This window comes from Scedosporium apiospermum, assembly GCF_000732125.1.
Source record: "Scedosporium apiospermum strain IHEM 14462 chromosome Unknown SEQ_SAPIO_0044, whole genome shotgun sequence".
NCBI classification, from domain to species: Eukaryota; Fungi; Ascomycota; class Sordariomycetes; order Microascales; family Microascaceae; genus Scedosporium; species Scedosporium apiospermum.
This window is the reverse complement of record NW_015971745.1, coordinates 888,813-903,480: the sequence shown is the minus strand read 5'-3', so window position 1 is coordinate 903,480 and position 14,668 is coordinate 888,813. Positions and strand designations below refer to the sequence as shown.

Here is a 14,668-nt window from a genome sequence, read left to right as displayed (position 1 = left end):
CAATCATGTCGCTCAACCTCTTCCGAGTCCTGGGCGACTTGTCCCATCTCGTCTCTATTTTGATTCTCCTTCATAAGATGACCCAGTCCAAGGTTCGTATCTTTCCAGGGGTTGGGAAAGCGCGATTGGCGCTGGACCCGCCCAGAGGAAGGACCACGCAAACTAACCATTGATCTCAGAGCTGCTCGGGTATCAGCTTTAAGTCACAAGCTCTTTACTTCCTTGTATATATTACAAGATATCTTGGTATGTAATTCGACTGTTCCGCGATCGTGATGGTCGTGGCGCAATCTGCCTTCCGCATCTGGTTACTAACCATTCACGATAGATCTGTTCTGGACGAGATCCCCATACAACTTCATCTTCAAGATCCTCTTCATCACATCCCAGGGCTACACGCTCTACTTGATGACCACGACATACAAGCCGACCAACGATCCTAGTACCGACACGTTCCGAGTCCAATACCTGCTTGCCGGCGCCGCCATCCTCGCCGTCCTCTTCCCCTACTATTACACTGTCATGGAGATTCTCTGGGCCTTCTCCATCTGGCTCGAGTCCGTCGCCATTCTGCCCCAGTTATTCATGCTCCAGCGAACCGGCGAGGCCGAGACCATCACGACGCATTACCTCTTCGCGCTCGGTATCTACCGCGCCCTCTATATCCCCAACTGGATCTACCGCTACGTCACCGAACCCGACCGAAACATAGATTGGATCGCCGTGGTTGCTGGTATCATTCAGACCATCCTCTACAGCGACTTCTTCTGGATCTACTACAAGAAGGTTCTCAAGGGGGCTAAGTTCAAGCTTCCCGTTTAAGAGGTCCGAGGGAGACATTTCGTTTCTGCACAGGCCTGACATTGGATTCCTTGATTCGTACTCTCGTATATGAAGGGCGTTGTTGGGGTGGAGTCCTTTTCAGTTGGTGGGATATTTATCACCTTCAGAGCTGCGATTCATTTTGAGAACTACTTGAGGCAAGTTGCCCATGTGGGAGAACGTACCTACCAATTTAACGCTCCAGGAATACCACCGTGTGAGTGGGACCCAGGAAGAGGAAAGGAACGGGACAGCAGGGAGCTTGAGCTGGGCTTTACTCATAAGCATAACGGTCAGAGGGTCAGGGCTCTGGTGACTATATCAGGGCTGTATGTATTAACAATAGACCATGTGGGATGATATCCTTGAAAGGTGCTTTTTAACAAAAAAAGGGATTGGAATGGTTTGATATGAATTTATTGATTTTAGCAAGTATGAGAGTATCAATGACTGGAAACGAACATTGAACACTCCAAGATGCTGCTCGTGTGAAGGCAGGTCGTTCTTTCCTGCCTCTCATCCTCACATGGAACTGAATCACCTCAACACTGAACACATTGAAACCTAAAGTCTAGAATGTTAAAAACTCTAAGATGGTGAAAAATAATCAAGGAATTTTGACGGATAATTGTCCTGTGTAATCCCTTCCCTCTTCCTGCCAGGCTCAAAATACTGTCACGTGATATCCGGAACCGACCTCGACTTGGTGAGCGGCGTCAACCTAGGGCCACCGCGACCGACATCCAGAACTCGAACCTCCGTTCCCGAATCTGAACGGATATATCCCATTTCATCATCCGCGCATCGACTCCAGCTCAATAAATACGAAATCTACCCAATTTATTCTAATATAATTCGATACAGAACCTCCTCATCGAATATGGCGACCAACTCCAACGCGCCTGATAACCCCGAGCAGGCGATCGCCGCGCCAAACTCTCAACCGACCCAGAACACAACCGTCGCCACAGTGGCGCCGACTATCCCAGAGTCGCGAATGCCCACCAAGAAGGATACATCGCTGCGCGAGTTCCTATCCAAGATGGACGACTATGCGCCCATTGTACGGAGTCACACGACACCTATCTCCAACCCCGCTACTCCAGCTCATCTCAAGCTAACCCAAGTAACCTGGAACTAGATCCCAGATGCCGTCACGCACTATTACATGACCAAGGCAGGCCTCCCTCCTCCCCCGCAGACCGACCCCCGCCTCGCCCGCCTCCTAGCCCTCGCGACGCAAAAGTTCATCGCCGACGTCTCGGCCGACGCATACCAGTACAGCCGGATACGGGCCTCCAACACCAACGCGAATAACCCCATGGGTAACCTCGGAGCGGCAGCTGGGTTCCCGATCCCCGGTCAGCAAGCGGGCGGCGCGCAACCTGGCAAAGACCAGTCGAGAGGTGGGCCGCTGTTGGGTATCCAGCGGGCGGGGTACGGTGGTGGTGGGAGCGGTGGGAGCGCGAATAAGACGATTCTCTCTATCGAGGACCTTGGTATGGCCTTGTCTGAGTATGGAGTGAACGTCAAAAGGAGCGAGTTCTACCGATGAGTGGTTTTGCTTGGAGGTTTGGTTGTGGTTTGCGAGAGGGGAAAGACCTCTGTCTCTTTTCTTTTTAGTCTGTACTATGAGAAGCTCGCTTAGATATTCTGCTGGCTGGCGTTTTTGGGGAGTTTGGCGTTTGGACTACGAGGGGAACACTCTCCTAGGAAACCAAGGAAACAAAGGTTAATGATACAAGACCATGAAAACGACAAATTACTAGTTTCGATCAATGAAGATTTTGTTCCCTTTCTCAGGACGTCCTTTATTCCCTCGTAAAATGGTATTTTATCGTGACAGTATAGTACAAAGATGTCTACAATTATTGAATCCCCCTTCTCTGGCTTTCTCTCTCTCGCTTTGGTGCAAGAAACACACAGGCACTAGTTCTTGTCCCAGATGAAGGGCTTCCGCGTCGGCGAGAACTCCCCGAGTTTGTGTCCGACCATCTCCTCCTTTATCTCGACGTCGTGGTACACCTTGCCATTGTAGACCTGAAATTTGAGCCCGACGAAGCTGGGCAGGATAGTCGCAGAGCGAGCTCGTGTTCGGATGGGGGGGACCTTTTTTCCGGGCTCTGGCCGCACGATTGGGAGACTATGTTGTTCATTAGGATCCGAGATTCTCTCTAGGGGAGGTTTCGAGCTGGGTTCTCGGGTGAGCGATGGCGCGTGACAAAACTTACGGGACAATGTTGGGGCCTGTAGGGGAGGTCATTGTTAGCTGGGAAAGTCGAGAGCTGTAGTATTAGAGGGGAAGAAACCGAGACTTACCCTTCCACACGGATCTCTTAAGCAAGCAGCGTGTAGCCTGCATTGCGACGGTCTTGCATGTATTCGATGATGGACTGAACCATTGAATCTTTCTCACAAGGTGCTTCATGCAGTTTTCAATTCAAATATTCGCTTAGTCATCAAGGAGACCGCAACGTTGGTCTTCTGTACTGACAGCTGTTGGCATTTGTGCATTCATCTTGGCATAAACCTCCAAACAAGAAACACCTTACTTCGTACTCCAGACACCATATCCCATGAAGTCTCCATGCTCACTGATACAAACTTGGTTTACAGGGAACATTTTTCGGAATCCGAAGTCATGCCTCTAGCCTCTCAAAAAGAGGCCATATTTCGTCATGTCTGTGCCTGCCAGAACCGCGGAGCAACGCCGCCCGATGACCCGATCCGGAATTGGAACCGTTCTCCCAAATATTAGACATTCCCCTCGACCCAGGTTTCTGACCCATTTGACAAGAATCGCCTCGAATGGGGGCCTTAGTCCACGCATGGTGTGCCGAATTGCGAGTGCAAGTCTGAAAGGCACCCCCATAGCCGAGGGGGGCTTGCTCGACAAGAGGGACCGCTGCTTGATATGGTCGCCGTTTATCCGCGTGGAGAATAAGTTTCCATAAGATTGGGCTACGGCGTTCTTCGAATGGGGAGATTCACTTTCCCGCAGCCGAGATCCCTAGAAGACCCACCATTGGCCCATCTTAGATTCGCGTGCATGTTACTGCGGACCTCTATCGGCATTAGGATACGTCCTGGCATGAGTGTGTTAAGAGGGCCACGCCCCAGATCAGTACTGAAGTCAGTCCATCCCAAATTATGGTCTAGGTCCCAGGAACCTGTGACGTTTCCTCGGTTTTTCTTCAGATTAATTCTTGCTCATGGATCTATACTATGGCGGAGCTAAGACGTCCGATGCCTCGTTTCTCACCAGGTGCTTCGCGTATTGTAAGGCTGAAGGGAATTGGTATATATGCTGAGATAGACCCAAAGCCTCTATGGAAGCTCATTAGCACAGAATTAGAATAAACTTCGATCTTTTTCTCTAGTCACATATCCTTTGTTCCAGCGTTCACCACACAATGAAGTTCCTCGACCTATGTGCGGGTCTTGCCGCCGTCGGCGTCGTCAACGCTGCCCCGGCTCCGGATTCACCCCTCAACAAGCGGGCTACCTTTCAATTCACCGGAGTCAACGTTGCCGGTGGTGAATTTGGCAACCTCAATCTCCCTGGACAGCTAAACAAGGACTACGTTTGGCCAGACAAGGCCGCCATCGATACGCTTAAGAGTGATGGCATCAACACTTTCCGCGTGGCGTTTATGATGTAAGCTGGGATGGGAGATTCAGTTCTGGAGGCTCTTCTAATGATTTGCAGGGAGCGAGTTGTTCCGGATAAGCTTACCGGGACTATTAACGAGACGTACTTTACCGGTCTTGACGATGTAAGCTAAAGTCAAGCTTCGATTCTTTTTTTATTCTTCCCTTTCCTTCTACCTTCCCTTGCACTTTTGGGGTCTCAGGGTAGAGCGCTAACGGGGAGATAGGCCATCAAATATATCACTGGAAAGTGCGTCAAAATAAACGGAGTCTACCCAGTTGTTCGAATCGAACTGACCAAAATCCCAGGGGTTCCTATGCCGTGCTCGATCCCCACAACTTCGGTGAGTTGCGCACATCTCAATACCAATGCTACAACCCCACCAGCACTAACACGCCGCGACTAGGGCGATACTATGGGGACATCATCACCGACGTAGCCGGTTTCGAGGCCTGGTGGAAGACGGTTGCCGCGCGCTTCAAGGACAACGACAAAGTCATCTTCGATACCAACAATGAGTACCACGATATGGACAACAAGCTCGTCGCCGACCTGAATCAGGCCGCTGTCAAAGGCATCCGTGCTGCGGGTGCCACTAGCCAGTTCATCTTCTTGGAGGCCAACTCGTGGAGCGGTGCCTGGCACTTTGTTCGTTCGATCCCAATACAATAACATTTAGTTTAGGTTGGTATGCTAATTAGAGGCGTAGGTTGACTCTGGTTCTGCTGCTGCTATGAAGGATATTACCGATCCCTCCGACGAGACCGGATCAAAGCTTTTCTACGAGCTCCATCAATACCTTGGTTAGATCCCCACCACTTTTCCATTTAGGAAACGTGTCGACCAAACTGACATGGAAGAACCTAGATTCCGATGGTTCCGGAACAAACGAGGCCTGCGTCAGCGGCACTATAGGTGCCGAGCGCCTTAACCTCGCAACCCCTTGGTTCAAGGCCAATGGCAAGAAGGCCGTCCTCGGCGAGATTGCTGGCGCAAGCAACCCCACGTGTATCGAGGCTCTCAAGAACGGTCTTAAGCACCTCTCCGACAATAGCGACGTGTGGGCTGGATTCCTCCTCTGGAGCGCCGGTCCTTGGTGGGCTGACTGTAAGTTTTGATATGACCAATTTTATCCGACGAAAGGGCAGGATTGCTAATGATTTGCCTTTTTAGACATGTTCTCTATGGAGCCTCCGAGCGGTGCCATGTATAAGGGAGTTTTCCCAAGCATCAAGGAGTACTTTGGTGCTTAAAAGGGACGATCTGGATGGAAGGAGAGGTGCAAAAATGGGACGCCTAGACGATCATGGCTCAGGGGCGCCCGTATGAATTCCTGTAAATATATGTATGCTCTCCTGGTCGAGAAGCGTGACATAGCACAACGGAATGCAATTGTCTGACAACGTGAGTTCAACACGGAATATTGCTCAGGGTACCTGTATCAAGAAGACTAAATACTCCTAGTCGCTAGAGGGCTTATTGGAATATCTAACTACCTGGAGCCCTGCGTCGTTGAGTCGTGATGTTCTCGACAAAACTTGGGAGAGAGGGAGGGAAGAGATTAAAAGTTGTTTTAGTCATCAATTTGAGATAGCTATATATAGATACAAAAGTGACGCCTCTCCAACCAGTCTTCCTTGGTCTAGTGGTCAGGATACCTGCTTGTCAAGCACAATTCGCAGGTGGCCGGGGTTCGATTCCCCGAGGGAGAGTTTTTTTCGTCCGGCCCGCGACAACCTCAGCTCTTTTCGAGTTAAATCACTTTTTTGCCCCCTCTTTTTTTTTTTTGGGTCTCGTCTTACGCGATAGCGGGAATTTTTAGATTGCTCAGCCGTTCCCTTCAGACATCAATCAATGGAGCCATCTTCCTTGGTCTAGTGGTCAGGATACCTGCTTGTCATAGAGCAAGTTCGCAGGTGGCCGGGGTTCGATTCCCCGAGGGAGAGTTATTTTTTGTCCTTGAACTGGCGTTGGTCATTTATCGTGACCGCTTTGTTCTTATTTTTGTTGTAGCTCCAATCCTTCACTACTATCCTTTCTTTTGCCTGCCTGCTGGAAGAAACCTTTTCTTCCCTGTTCGTCGAAAGGTGGCGCGTCGCCAAACGATGGACCTAGAAGAAGCCTATTGTGTTCCAACAAAGCGAAACAAGGAAGGACTGAGAACAAGCGGGAGTGATTCCTACATTGCTCTTTTATTAGAGACAATCCACCCTATGTCTCATTGTGTAGCATTAAAAGAGACAATGTGCACAATGTCTTCAGCTCCCAAGACTAAATGCCTTTGTCCAGACCCGAGATCTTGTCTTTAAATACTGTTCAAGTCTTCCCTCCTCAAGACACGGAAACATCTTGTCTCATCTCGAACGCTAACACACAAACCAAACATAACATTCATATCTATCATCTAGACAACTCAAAAATGAATACCTTGTTTCAAGCTCAGCAACGCGGATTGCAAGACCCCCAAAAGACAGAAATCCTATCCGTCCTCACATCGCCCAGGGACGAGGTCGCCATTCGCATGTTCCTAGCAACAAGCCGGCTCATCGCAAGCCTCGGTCAACAAGACGCCGAGCGTCTACTAGCCTACATGATGCCTTTCCACAGGGCAGAAATCGTGCCGTTCCAACGGATCGGTAAACGCTGGAGCCTACACTTCAATCAAGTTCTATATGTGGAGTGGATGGGCTACCGGCGCAATAACTTGGCAGCAACTGTCAACGTCGAGTCGAGTAACACGTTTCTATACAACCTGGCCTGCTTTGAGATGTGCTGGCGCATAGAGACACTAATATGGGAATCCAGGCTGATGTGCTTCCGGGGTCTAACCCCAGAGAAACGCGACGCTCTCTACTGGAATGTCCTGCTGATTCTCGAGCTCAGGTGGTTGGCGAGCCATCGGTACGCCAACCACGAGCTCAGCATCCCCCGACAGGATCGCGCTCTTCACGCGCATCTAGAGGAAGTATTAAGGGAGGAGTGCGCGCAAGGGTGTCTCCCCACAAAGGAATTGGCCGCCCGACTCGCTGCCGACGTTCCCGTCCGTCGGACAGATGAGTGGACTCCTCTCCGCCCGGCGCCCTGCCGTGCCGGATGCGAGTGCGAGGTCTTCAAGCAGGCTGCCCATTTACGCTCGCGGCAGGAAGACGTACCGGTCATCGTGGAGCACCTCCCGAATTGGGACACGATCCCGGACGCTATCATCGAGGCAGGAGTGCGAGATGATTGGGTTGTATTGTAAGAAGGTTTGGTTCGGCACTGTTAGGGCTGAGTCCAGGCACTGCGGATAGAAGTTTACGCGAGGCAACTCGAATCGGAATAGGCATAGACTAAATAATTAGAAGCAAGCCATGAATTGAAAGAACCATTCGTGGACTGATTTTGTCGTAGTATTAATGGCCACTGATCTCACCCCTCTTGCTGCTGCGCTGCGGCTGAGTACGAAATTACGAAGCCGTCAGCTGTCTTGAAACGTGAATACACAATTCGGCTTAGTGAATGATGAGCCAGGCAGAGTTACCCATCTAGGACACCAAGGAAATTTAGATTGATTATACGCCTTGGCGAACAGGATGCCTTCGATCAAGGTCGCCATTATCGGTGCAGGCCCAGTTGGTGAGTTCACTCTTCGGCACCAGAAAGGGAGAATTAGAAGATCTAGGTTCTAACCAAACATGTCACGGCGGTTGCAGGCTGCGCGCTCGCGAGGCTTCTACACCAAGCCAACATCAACGTCACTGTTTTCGAGGGCGAATCTGCCTTCGACGCTCGGGGTCAAGGTGGCACTCTAGACCTTCACACATCGACTGGTCTCCGAGCTATGAAGGAGGCTGGCCTCTGGGATGAATTTCTGAAGCATGCACGGTACGAGGGTCAGTTCATGATGATTACTGATAGGCATGGCAAAGATTTCTTGAAGCACGAAGCTACTGGAAGCTCCAACAAGCTTGAGGAACGACCAGAGATTGATCGCGTCAAGCTTCGCCAGATTCTCATCGAGTCGCTTCCAGAGGGTATGATCAAATGGGGCCACCGACTCGTGAGTGTTGACGCCGATAGGACACTCCATTTCAAGGACTCGACGACAGCGTCCGGATTTGATCTTATTATCGGTGTAGAAGGAGCGTGGAGCAAGGTGCGGAGTCGCTTGAACCCAGACCTCAAACCCGAATTTGCCAGAGTGGGGCAGTACAGCATTACGGTATCGGATTTTAAGGAGAACGCGCCCGGGGTTTACAAGTTTGTGAATAAGGGAAGTGTCTTCGCCCATGCGGATGGCAAGAGGGTGTCCATGCAACAACTTGGAGACGGATCGCTATCGATGAGCATGTCCGTGGTTCGCGATTCGGACGACTGGGCGGACCCGTCCCTAAGTCTCGAGGATGCAAAGGCTAAGATCCTGGAAGAGCTCGACGACTGGGCGCCAGTTTTCAAGGAAGCCGTATCCAAGGCAGATTCATACGAGACGCGTTCGCTCTACCAGCTCCCCGTGGGAGCCACGTGGGACCACGTGAAGGGCATCACGCTCGCCGGTGATTCGGCGCATCTCATGACGCCGTTCGCCGGTGAAGGCGTGAACATCGGGCTCGCGGATGCGCTACACCTCAGCAAGGCGGTCGTTGCGGCGATAGCACAGGGTGGAAGCGCTGATGCTCTCGACAAACAAGTCAAAGTCTACGAAAAGGACATGTTTTCGAGGGCCCAAGCTGTCCAGAAGCTTACTGACGATCTGAGAAAGGACTTTTTCTTTGAGAAGGGAGTGCCTGGGTCGATTATGGGTCGGACCATGTCGAGACATGTAAAGTTCCGGACACCCTGGGTGCTTCACCCCATTGCGACGGCTGCAGTGCATGGGTACTTTTTTGTTCGCAACTTTAAATCTTGATGGGGCTTAATACTGCGCTTGTTTCGTTTCGTTTGCTGGATTGATGCCTCAAATACTCTCTGCTGCTGGTGCTTTGGATGCTGAATTACCGAATTTTAGCAGTACTTTTTGGATTTTGACTTCGCAGCATGTGAAGAAGGGGGACTCGAGGGGAAATGGGATGGATTGATATTAATAGCTGGTCTTAAACTCAATAATAGAATCGGGATAATAACATTAAATCCAAAATCAATTTCTCAAATACTGGAAAGACTCGGGAGCTAAATTGGCGGGAGCCGAAACGATGGATGCAGGCAAAAGGCAAAACGCAGTGACGATTCGATTTCACATTGTGAAACAGAAGGAGCGACGAGACCACAGGTCACGATGTACTTCGCATGGAGCACTGTCTATCACGTGTTGCCAGGAACATTTGAACGGGAAGGTTCATGTACACTCCCTCGTCCATAGTATAAACAGATACCCTGGATGGCCCAGCCAGCAGTACTTGTATCCGGTTATCGATGCTTTACGAAGTAAGTAAACTTATGTGAGTCGGGAGGCTCTCAATGTTTCTGGTTGCAGCTTCAGCCGGAGTTCCAAAAACACTGATGTGTTTTCTTGACCCTGCATTGTGCAGTTGCAGCACAACAGATTGTCCAGAGTAGAGTAGCATCACCGACGTGGGCGTCATTTATCCCTGCTCAGGCTCCCAATGTTCGCGCCCGTGCTCGCTAACAGGTTCATGTACGAAGTGGTTTCCTCGTTCCATGATACGCTACTGCTCACCTCCTCTCCCTTCCTTCCCGAAAACAGTCCAAACCCGAAGAGGAAGTACTATTGGAGTGGAACGACAGTAATTCGCTCCCAAGCCACTACATGCAATACTTTGTACATTCCTCCATTTAACTCTTTCCTTGGGGATCCGCCGCTATTCTACCGGGGTCCGACCCATCATCACCACTATTGCTCTGCTTCGTGCTCACTGGACAAATTGTACCACTGCTGTGACCTTCCCTACGTCCATCGTCGCATCAATATCCCTCTTCTCGTCTTCAGCCCATAAGGGGTTTTCCATTCTCCATCACCATCTCGATAGACTGCGCCTTCCGACGATGACCACGATCTAATACGAAGTAATTTCCATTTATTTCCTGACTATTCCATGCTCTTCTTGGCAACCTTTCATCGATTCTCGACCCGTTAACCCGCCATCATTTCGGGCACTGGCCTAGGCCTTTGAAGGCGCGATTCCCCCGACCATCTCTGACCACGAACCCGAAATTCTCTTAACCACGATATTCCACAACGATGCAGGCTTCTGGGCCCCCACGGCCGATGCAGCGACGGTCTCCTGGAGCTGAACCAGGTCCTCCGCCGAATATTCCTCTGCGATCGATATCACCGGCGCCTAATACTATCCAATCTCGTGGCTCTGGGGCCTCATCGAGATCCAGCCAAGGAGGCCCCGGCGCGAGAAGACCAAACGTGAGTGCCCGGTTTTAGTCGTTGCTCTGAGGGACAGCTTTCGTCGTGAATATGGGTGTGGATGTTGGCTGTCCGGCATGTCATCTCGTATCGGCATCAGAGTGCCCGACGCCAGCACATAAAATTCTCAATGTCGTTTACCTATTTTTCTTTCCTTTCATTTCTCTGTTTTATCCTTTCCGGCTCGTTTCGTAGCTTTTCTAACGCCGCATAGCAGCAACCGCCAAACAGCTCCTCCGTGCCACTATCGCAGATCGAAAAGAGTGTAACTCATCTCCTCGTCGCTACGAAACAGCTGCTCGAAACCTTAACACAATGGTCTCGTGGCCAGGCCACGGATGGCCAAGTGTCAGATGTTTACGTCCGCCTTGGCTATGAATTTAACATGGCCTGTCGCGCCTTTAGCGCGATTAATGTCGATACCTCAGACCTCGGAAACGTCCCCGAGCTATTAAGGCATATTCTCGAGGCCACCTTGAGTCAAGAAGCGAGCGCCGAGAGCCTGGAGAAATACCTGCCGAGGATACGCGATATCATAATAAATCTGCTTCATGGTCTCAAGCGGAAACAACAGAAGCTGAGGCAAAAGACGGCGAGGGACAGGGAAAGTAGTAGCACGGGCAGCTCTGGTTCTATCCCCGAGAGGACCACGAGCACAAATACCGTATCGAGCACGAACAGTGGCCTTACGACGATGCTCGACGATGGTATTAGCAAGAACGACTATCGCGAGCCGCAGGGCGCTCCGGGTAAGAACCGTTTTGCCCCGCAAAGGGACGACACGCGCGGCTCAGCAAACTCGGGAATGTCCTCTCTGTCGAGCAACACGATGCAAAGCCTACCCGTTCAGCCTCCATACCCAGAAAGCGGCGGTATTCCTTCGAATGCGGCAGGTCCTGGCGAGTTCAGCATCGATAACTTTCCACCGCCACCGCCTCCTCCTCCGTCACCCCCGCCGAAACAGTCGTCGGGCCAGCGGGCTCTGGCTGCTCTCCAGAAGGGCGGGGAGCTGGAGAGGAGGGCGTCTCGACGGTATTCACAGTTCCAACTGGCTAGGCACCTGGGTGCTCCGGCTGTCCCTTTGCTCCCGTCGCAAAATCTGCCAATCCCGAATCGCGAGAGGGGGGAGTTCAAGGAGTCGCTCAGAGCCGTTCAAGTCCGAGAGACGCCACCGAGACACAAGCGAGATATGTCCAGCCAGTCTAGGATAACGGGGATGGATTCCTCGCCGATGCCTCCCCCGTCAGAGGAGTCAACGCCGGCTGCGGAGCTTCCAGCTGCTGTCCCAGATCGGTCGCCGGAGGATTACAAGCCAAGCGCAACGCTGCAGGGGCCCATGATCGACACCATCCCCATCTCTGGATTTGACACTACTGAGGAGGAGAAACCGTTTGCCCCGAACGCCGATGCGCAGGAGAGCAGGCCGAGACCACAGACCCCGCCTGTTGCCCCCGGGCAGGGAGACAGCTACTTCCAAGAGTCTCCGGCCTCGCCCACTAAGGAACTCACTCTATTTTTGCAATACAAGTCCAAGGTAAAAAAATATGTCCTTCCCGAGGGTATCAGCGAACTCTCTATCGGCCGTCTGCAGCTGGCTTTCATCGAGAAGTTTTCTTGGAATACGCACCACAACGGTGTCGACCTCCCCGACATCTACATCCAGGACCCGGTGTCCGGTGTCCGTCATGAACTAGAGGACCTATCGGACATTCGAGACCGGACAGTTCTTGTCTTGAATATCGAACCGCTGGATGAGGTCAAGAGACACATTGACGACGGGCTTGGGGTGTTGAGGAAGCTAGTCCAAGAGGTAAAGCAGAATGTCGATGACCAAAATGCGGCGATCGTCAGGGTTTCCGATCGCCAACAGGAGACTGCGAAGGAGGTGGCTCGGCTGGCATCGGCACCCCCCGTAGTCATGTCGCCGCCGGCGGATGGGTCCCGTCCCAGGACATCTGGTAAGAAACTTGACAGTTCACATTTGGCCGAGCTGCAAAGCATTCGCCGCGACCTTGCGGTGGTTCGCCAGACCTTCTCCGGATTCCAGGCCGAAATTCAGGGCGCCATGTCGACCATCCGGACCAAGGCGGCCAATCTCAAGATGGTGGCTACCAGCGCATCAATACCCACGGCTGAAGGCGCCGAGGGGTACTCGTACGTGGCGAACGGTAGGAAGGAGCTCAACGCCAACTCGGACCGGCTGGTTGCCAAGGTGGACGACCTCCAGGATCTCGTCGAAGATTTGCGCAAGGATGTGGTGCATCGCGGCGTGCGGCCGCTGCCCAGGCAGCTCGAGACTGTCAATAAGGACATCATGTTGCTATCGAAGGAGCTCAAGAAGATGGAGGATTACATGAACCGCGAGAAGCCCATCTGGACCAAGATCTGGGAGAAGGAACTCGAGGACGTCTGCCAGGGTCGTGACGAACTGCGCCTTATGGAGGATCTGATGGTTGATCTTCGCGACGACCTCGAGAAAGCGGCGGAGACCTTTTCGCTCGTGGAGCAGGCTACCAAGGAGCAGATGAAGGACAACGGAACTGGCGCGAGCGCGGGTACGGCGCGGAACTTTTCAAAGACGCTCGACATGATCGGTGGCAGTGCCGATCCATCTGCTGCCAAGGAGGGCGTGTTGGGCGAGGTGCGGGCGCTGAGGCCGAACCACGAGGACCGACTAGAGGCGATCGAGCGAGCGGAGAAGCTGCGGCAGAAGGAGCTGGAAGGGAGGAAGGGTGGTGCGCTGCAGAAGGAACTGAACCAGTTTGTGGAGGGGGGCAAGCTTAAAAAGTCGGGTGGATTCGAGGAAGTGGAGCGGGCGAGGAGGGCGAAGGACGAGAGGATTAGGAGGGAGGTTTGGGAAAGGCAAAATGGCATTATACCGGAGAACCCGATAGGTGAAGAAGGCGCTGTGGATGGAGATGGAGCGGTTAATGGCGTCTAGGGAAATTGAGGGCGAGGATATAGGCGCATACACACACGAGCGCAACACACAAACAGATACATACGTGAGGAGAGATTCAAAGAAGTATATACCCCTGGAGTGCGAGTCTTTCCCTCCCTTCTCTTAGACCTTATCTTTTTCCTACTTTTTCTCTTTTTCGTTTGCTATTTTGATCCGACTATGTGTTATACTAGGATTTGGTCGGCCTACCTGCTTCTCATCTTGGAGCGTGTTTCTCTACTGTCATATCCTATTGTTCCTTGGCGACCTGTTTAAGACTGACTGACTAGTTCTTTCTATGCCTCTCAGCATGTTTTCGCTTTCTCTTTTCACATCTATTTCGTTATCATGACGGCCTCCCCTTTTCCTTCTTTTTTTTTGATATGGGAGCGAGGTGGCACTTTAGAGACTCCTGCTTCGCTGGCTCATTGGGATGTCTTTTTTGGAAGTACGGGCTCTTTTTCTTGCAGGATTCGACGGTTTGCATAGCTTGGAGAATAGGTCAATATTGTGTCGTTTGAGTATATATTCCATTTCTGGACTTAACTTTAGCTTCACATTTGAGGTATATGACGACATGTATAGACCAAAGACCTTTCTCATCTCTTAGTGAATGAATAATAGTATTCTAATATCCAATATCGAGGCCGCTCACTTGCGCTCCCCAAACCATTCCCTGCGTTGTATGGTTAAACGTGATTTCCGAATAATATAAATACAATAATAATACTTCGTACATCTAACATATTTCCCGGACCGTTGCCAGGAACTCAGGAACGGACCTGGAATCTGACGTTTTGTGTGGGGTTGTCCACAGCTGTGCCCACGTGCTAAATCCAGATGACGTCTCCCATTAACACTGTCCGGTGTCCACATTTCAACTCGAGCTGAGCCTCACACG

At 51.6% G+C, this 14,668-nt stretch overlaps 6 protein-coding genes across 6 annotated transcripts; 5 read left to right on the top strand and 1 right to left on the bottom strand.

Moving 5' to 3' along the window:
• Positions 1-5: 5 nt before the first annotated feature.
• Positions 6-822, top strand: SAPIO_CDS1095 (uncharacterized protein; the record flags this gene model as incomplete). The annotated part of the gene is made up of 3 exons (XM_016784455.1): positions 6-92; positions 180-246; positions 329-822. The coding sequence occupies 3 exons, from the start codon at positions 6-8 to the stop codon at positions 820-822; spliced, it is 648 nt and encodes a 215-aa protein (XP_016646010.1).
• An 880-nt stretch (positions 823-1,702) lies between these two features.
• On the top strand, positions 1,703-2,377 carry SAPIO_CDS1094 (Uncharacterized protein; the record flags this gene model as incomplete). The annotated part of the gene is made up of 2 exons (XM_016784454.1): positions 1,703-1,885; positions 1,964-2,377. The coding sequence occupies 2 exons, from the start codon at positions 1,703-1,705 to the stop codon at positions 2,375-2,377; spliced, it is 597 nt and encodes a 198-aa protein (XP_016646009.1).
• A 374-nt stretch (positions 2,378-2,751) lies between these two features.
• On the bottom strand, positions 2,752-3,184 carry SAPIO_CDS1093 (uncharacterized protein; the record flags this gene model as incomplete). The annotated part of the gene is made up of 3 exons (XM_016784453.1): positions 2,752-2,965; positions 3,054-3,069; positions 3,142-3,184. 3 exons carry the CDS (start codon positions 3,182-3,184, stop codon positions 2,752-2,754), a joined length of 273 nt encoding a protein of 90 aa, XP_016646008.1.
• A 1,051-nt stretch (positions 3,185-4,235) lies between these two features.
• On the top strand, positions 4,236-5,727 carry SAPIO_CDS1092 (uncharacterized protein; the record flags this gene model as incomplete). Its single annotated transcript, XM_016784452.1, has 8 exons — positions 4,236-4,480; positions 4,532-4,598; positions 4,701-4,723; positions 4,783-4,817; positions 4,881-5,122; positions 5,184-5,277; positions 5,342-5,581; positions 5,648-5,727. The coding sequence occupies 8 exons, from the start codon at positions 4,236-4,238 to the stop codon at positions 5,725-5,727; spliced, it is 1,026 nt and encodes a 341-aa protein (XP_016646007.1).
• Positions 5,728-6,893: 1,166 nt separating this feature from the next.
• Positions 6,894-9,359, top strand: SAPIO_CDS1091 (uncharacterized protein; the record flags this gene model as incomplete). Its single annotated transcript, XM_016784443.1, has 3 exons — positions 6,894-7,711; positions 8,046-8,089; positions 8,167-9,359. The coding sequence occupies 3 exons, from the start codon at positions 6,894-6,896 to the stop codon at positions 9,357-9,359; spliced, it is 2,055 nt and encodes a 684-aa protein (XP_016646006.1).
• A 1,290-nt stretch (positions 9,360-10,649) lies between these two features.
• On the top strand, positions 10,650-13,767 carry SAPIO_CDS1090 (Actin interacting protein 3; the record flags this gene model as incomplete). Its single annotated transcript, XM_016784433.1, has 2 exons — positions 10,650-10,826; positions 11,041-13,767. The coding sequence occupies 2 exons, from the start codon at positions 10,650-10,652 to the stop codon at positions 13,765-13,767; spliced, it is 2,904 nt and encodes a 967-aa protein (XP_016646005.1).
• Positions 13,768-14,668: the final 901 nt, after the last annotated feature.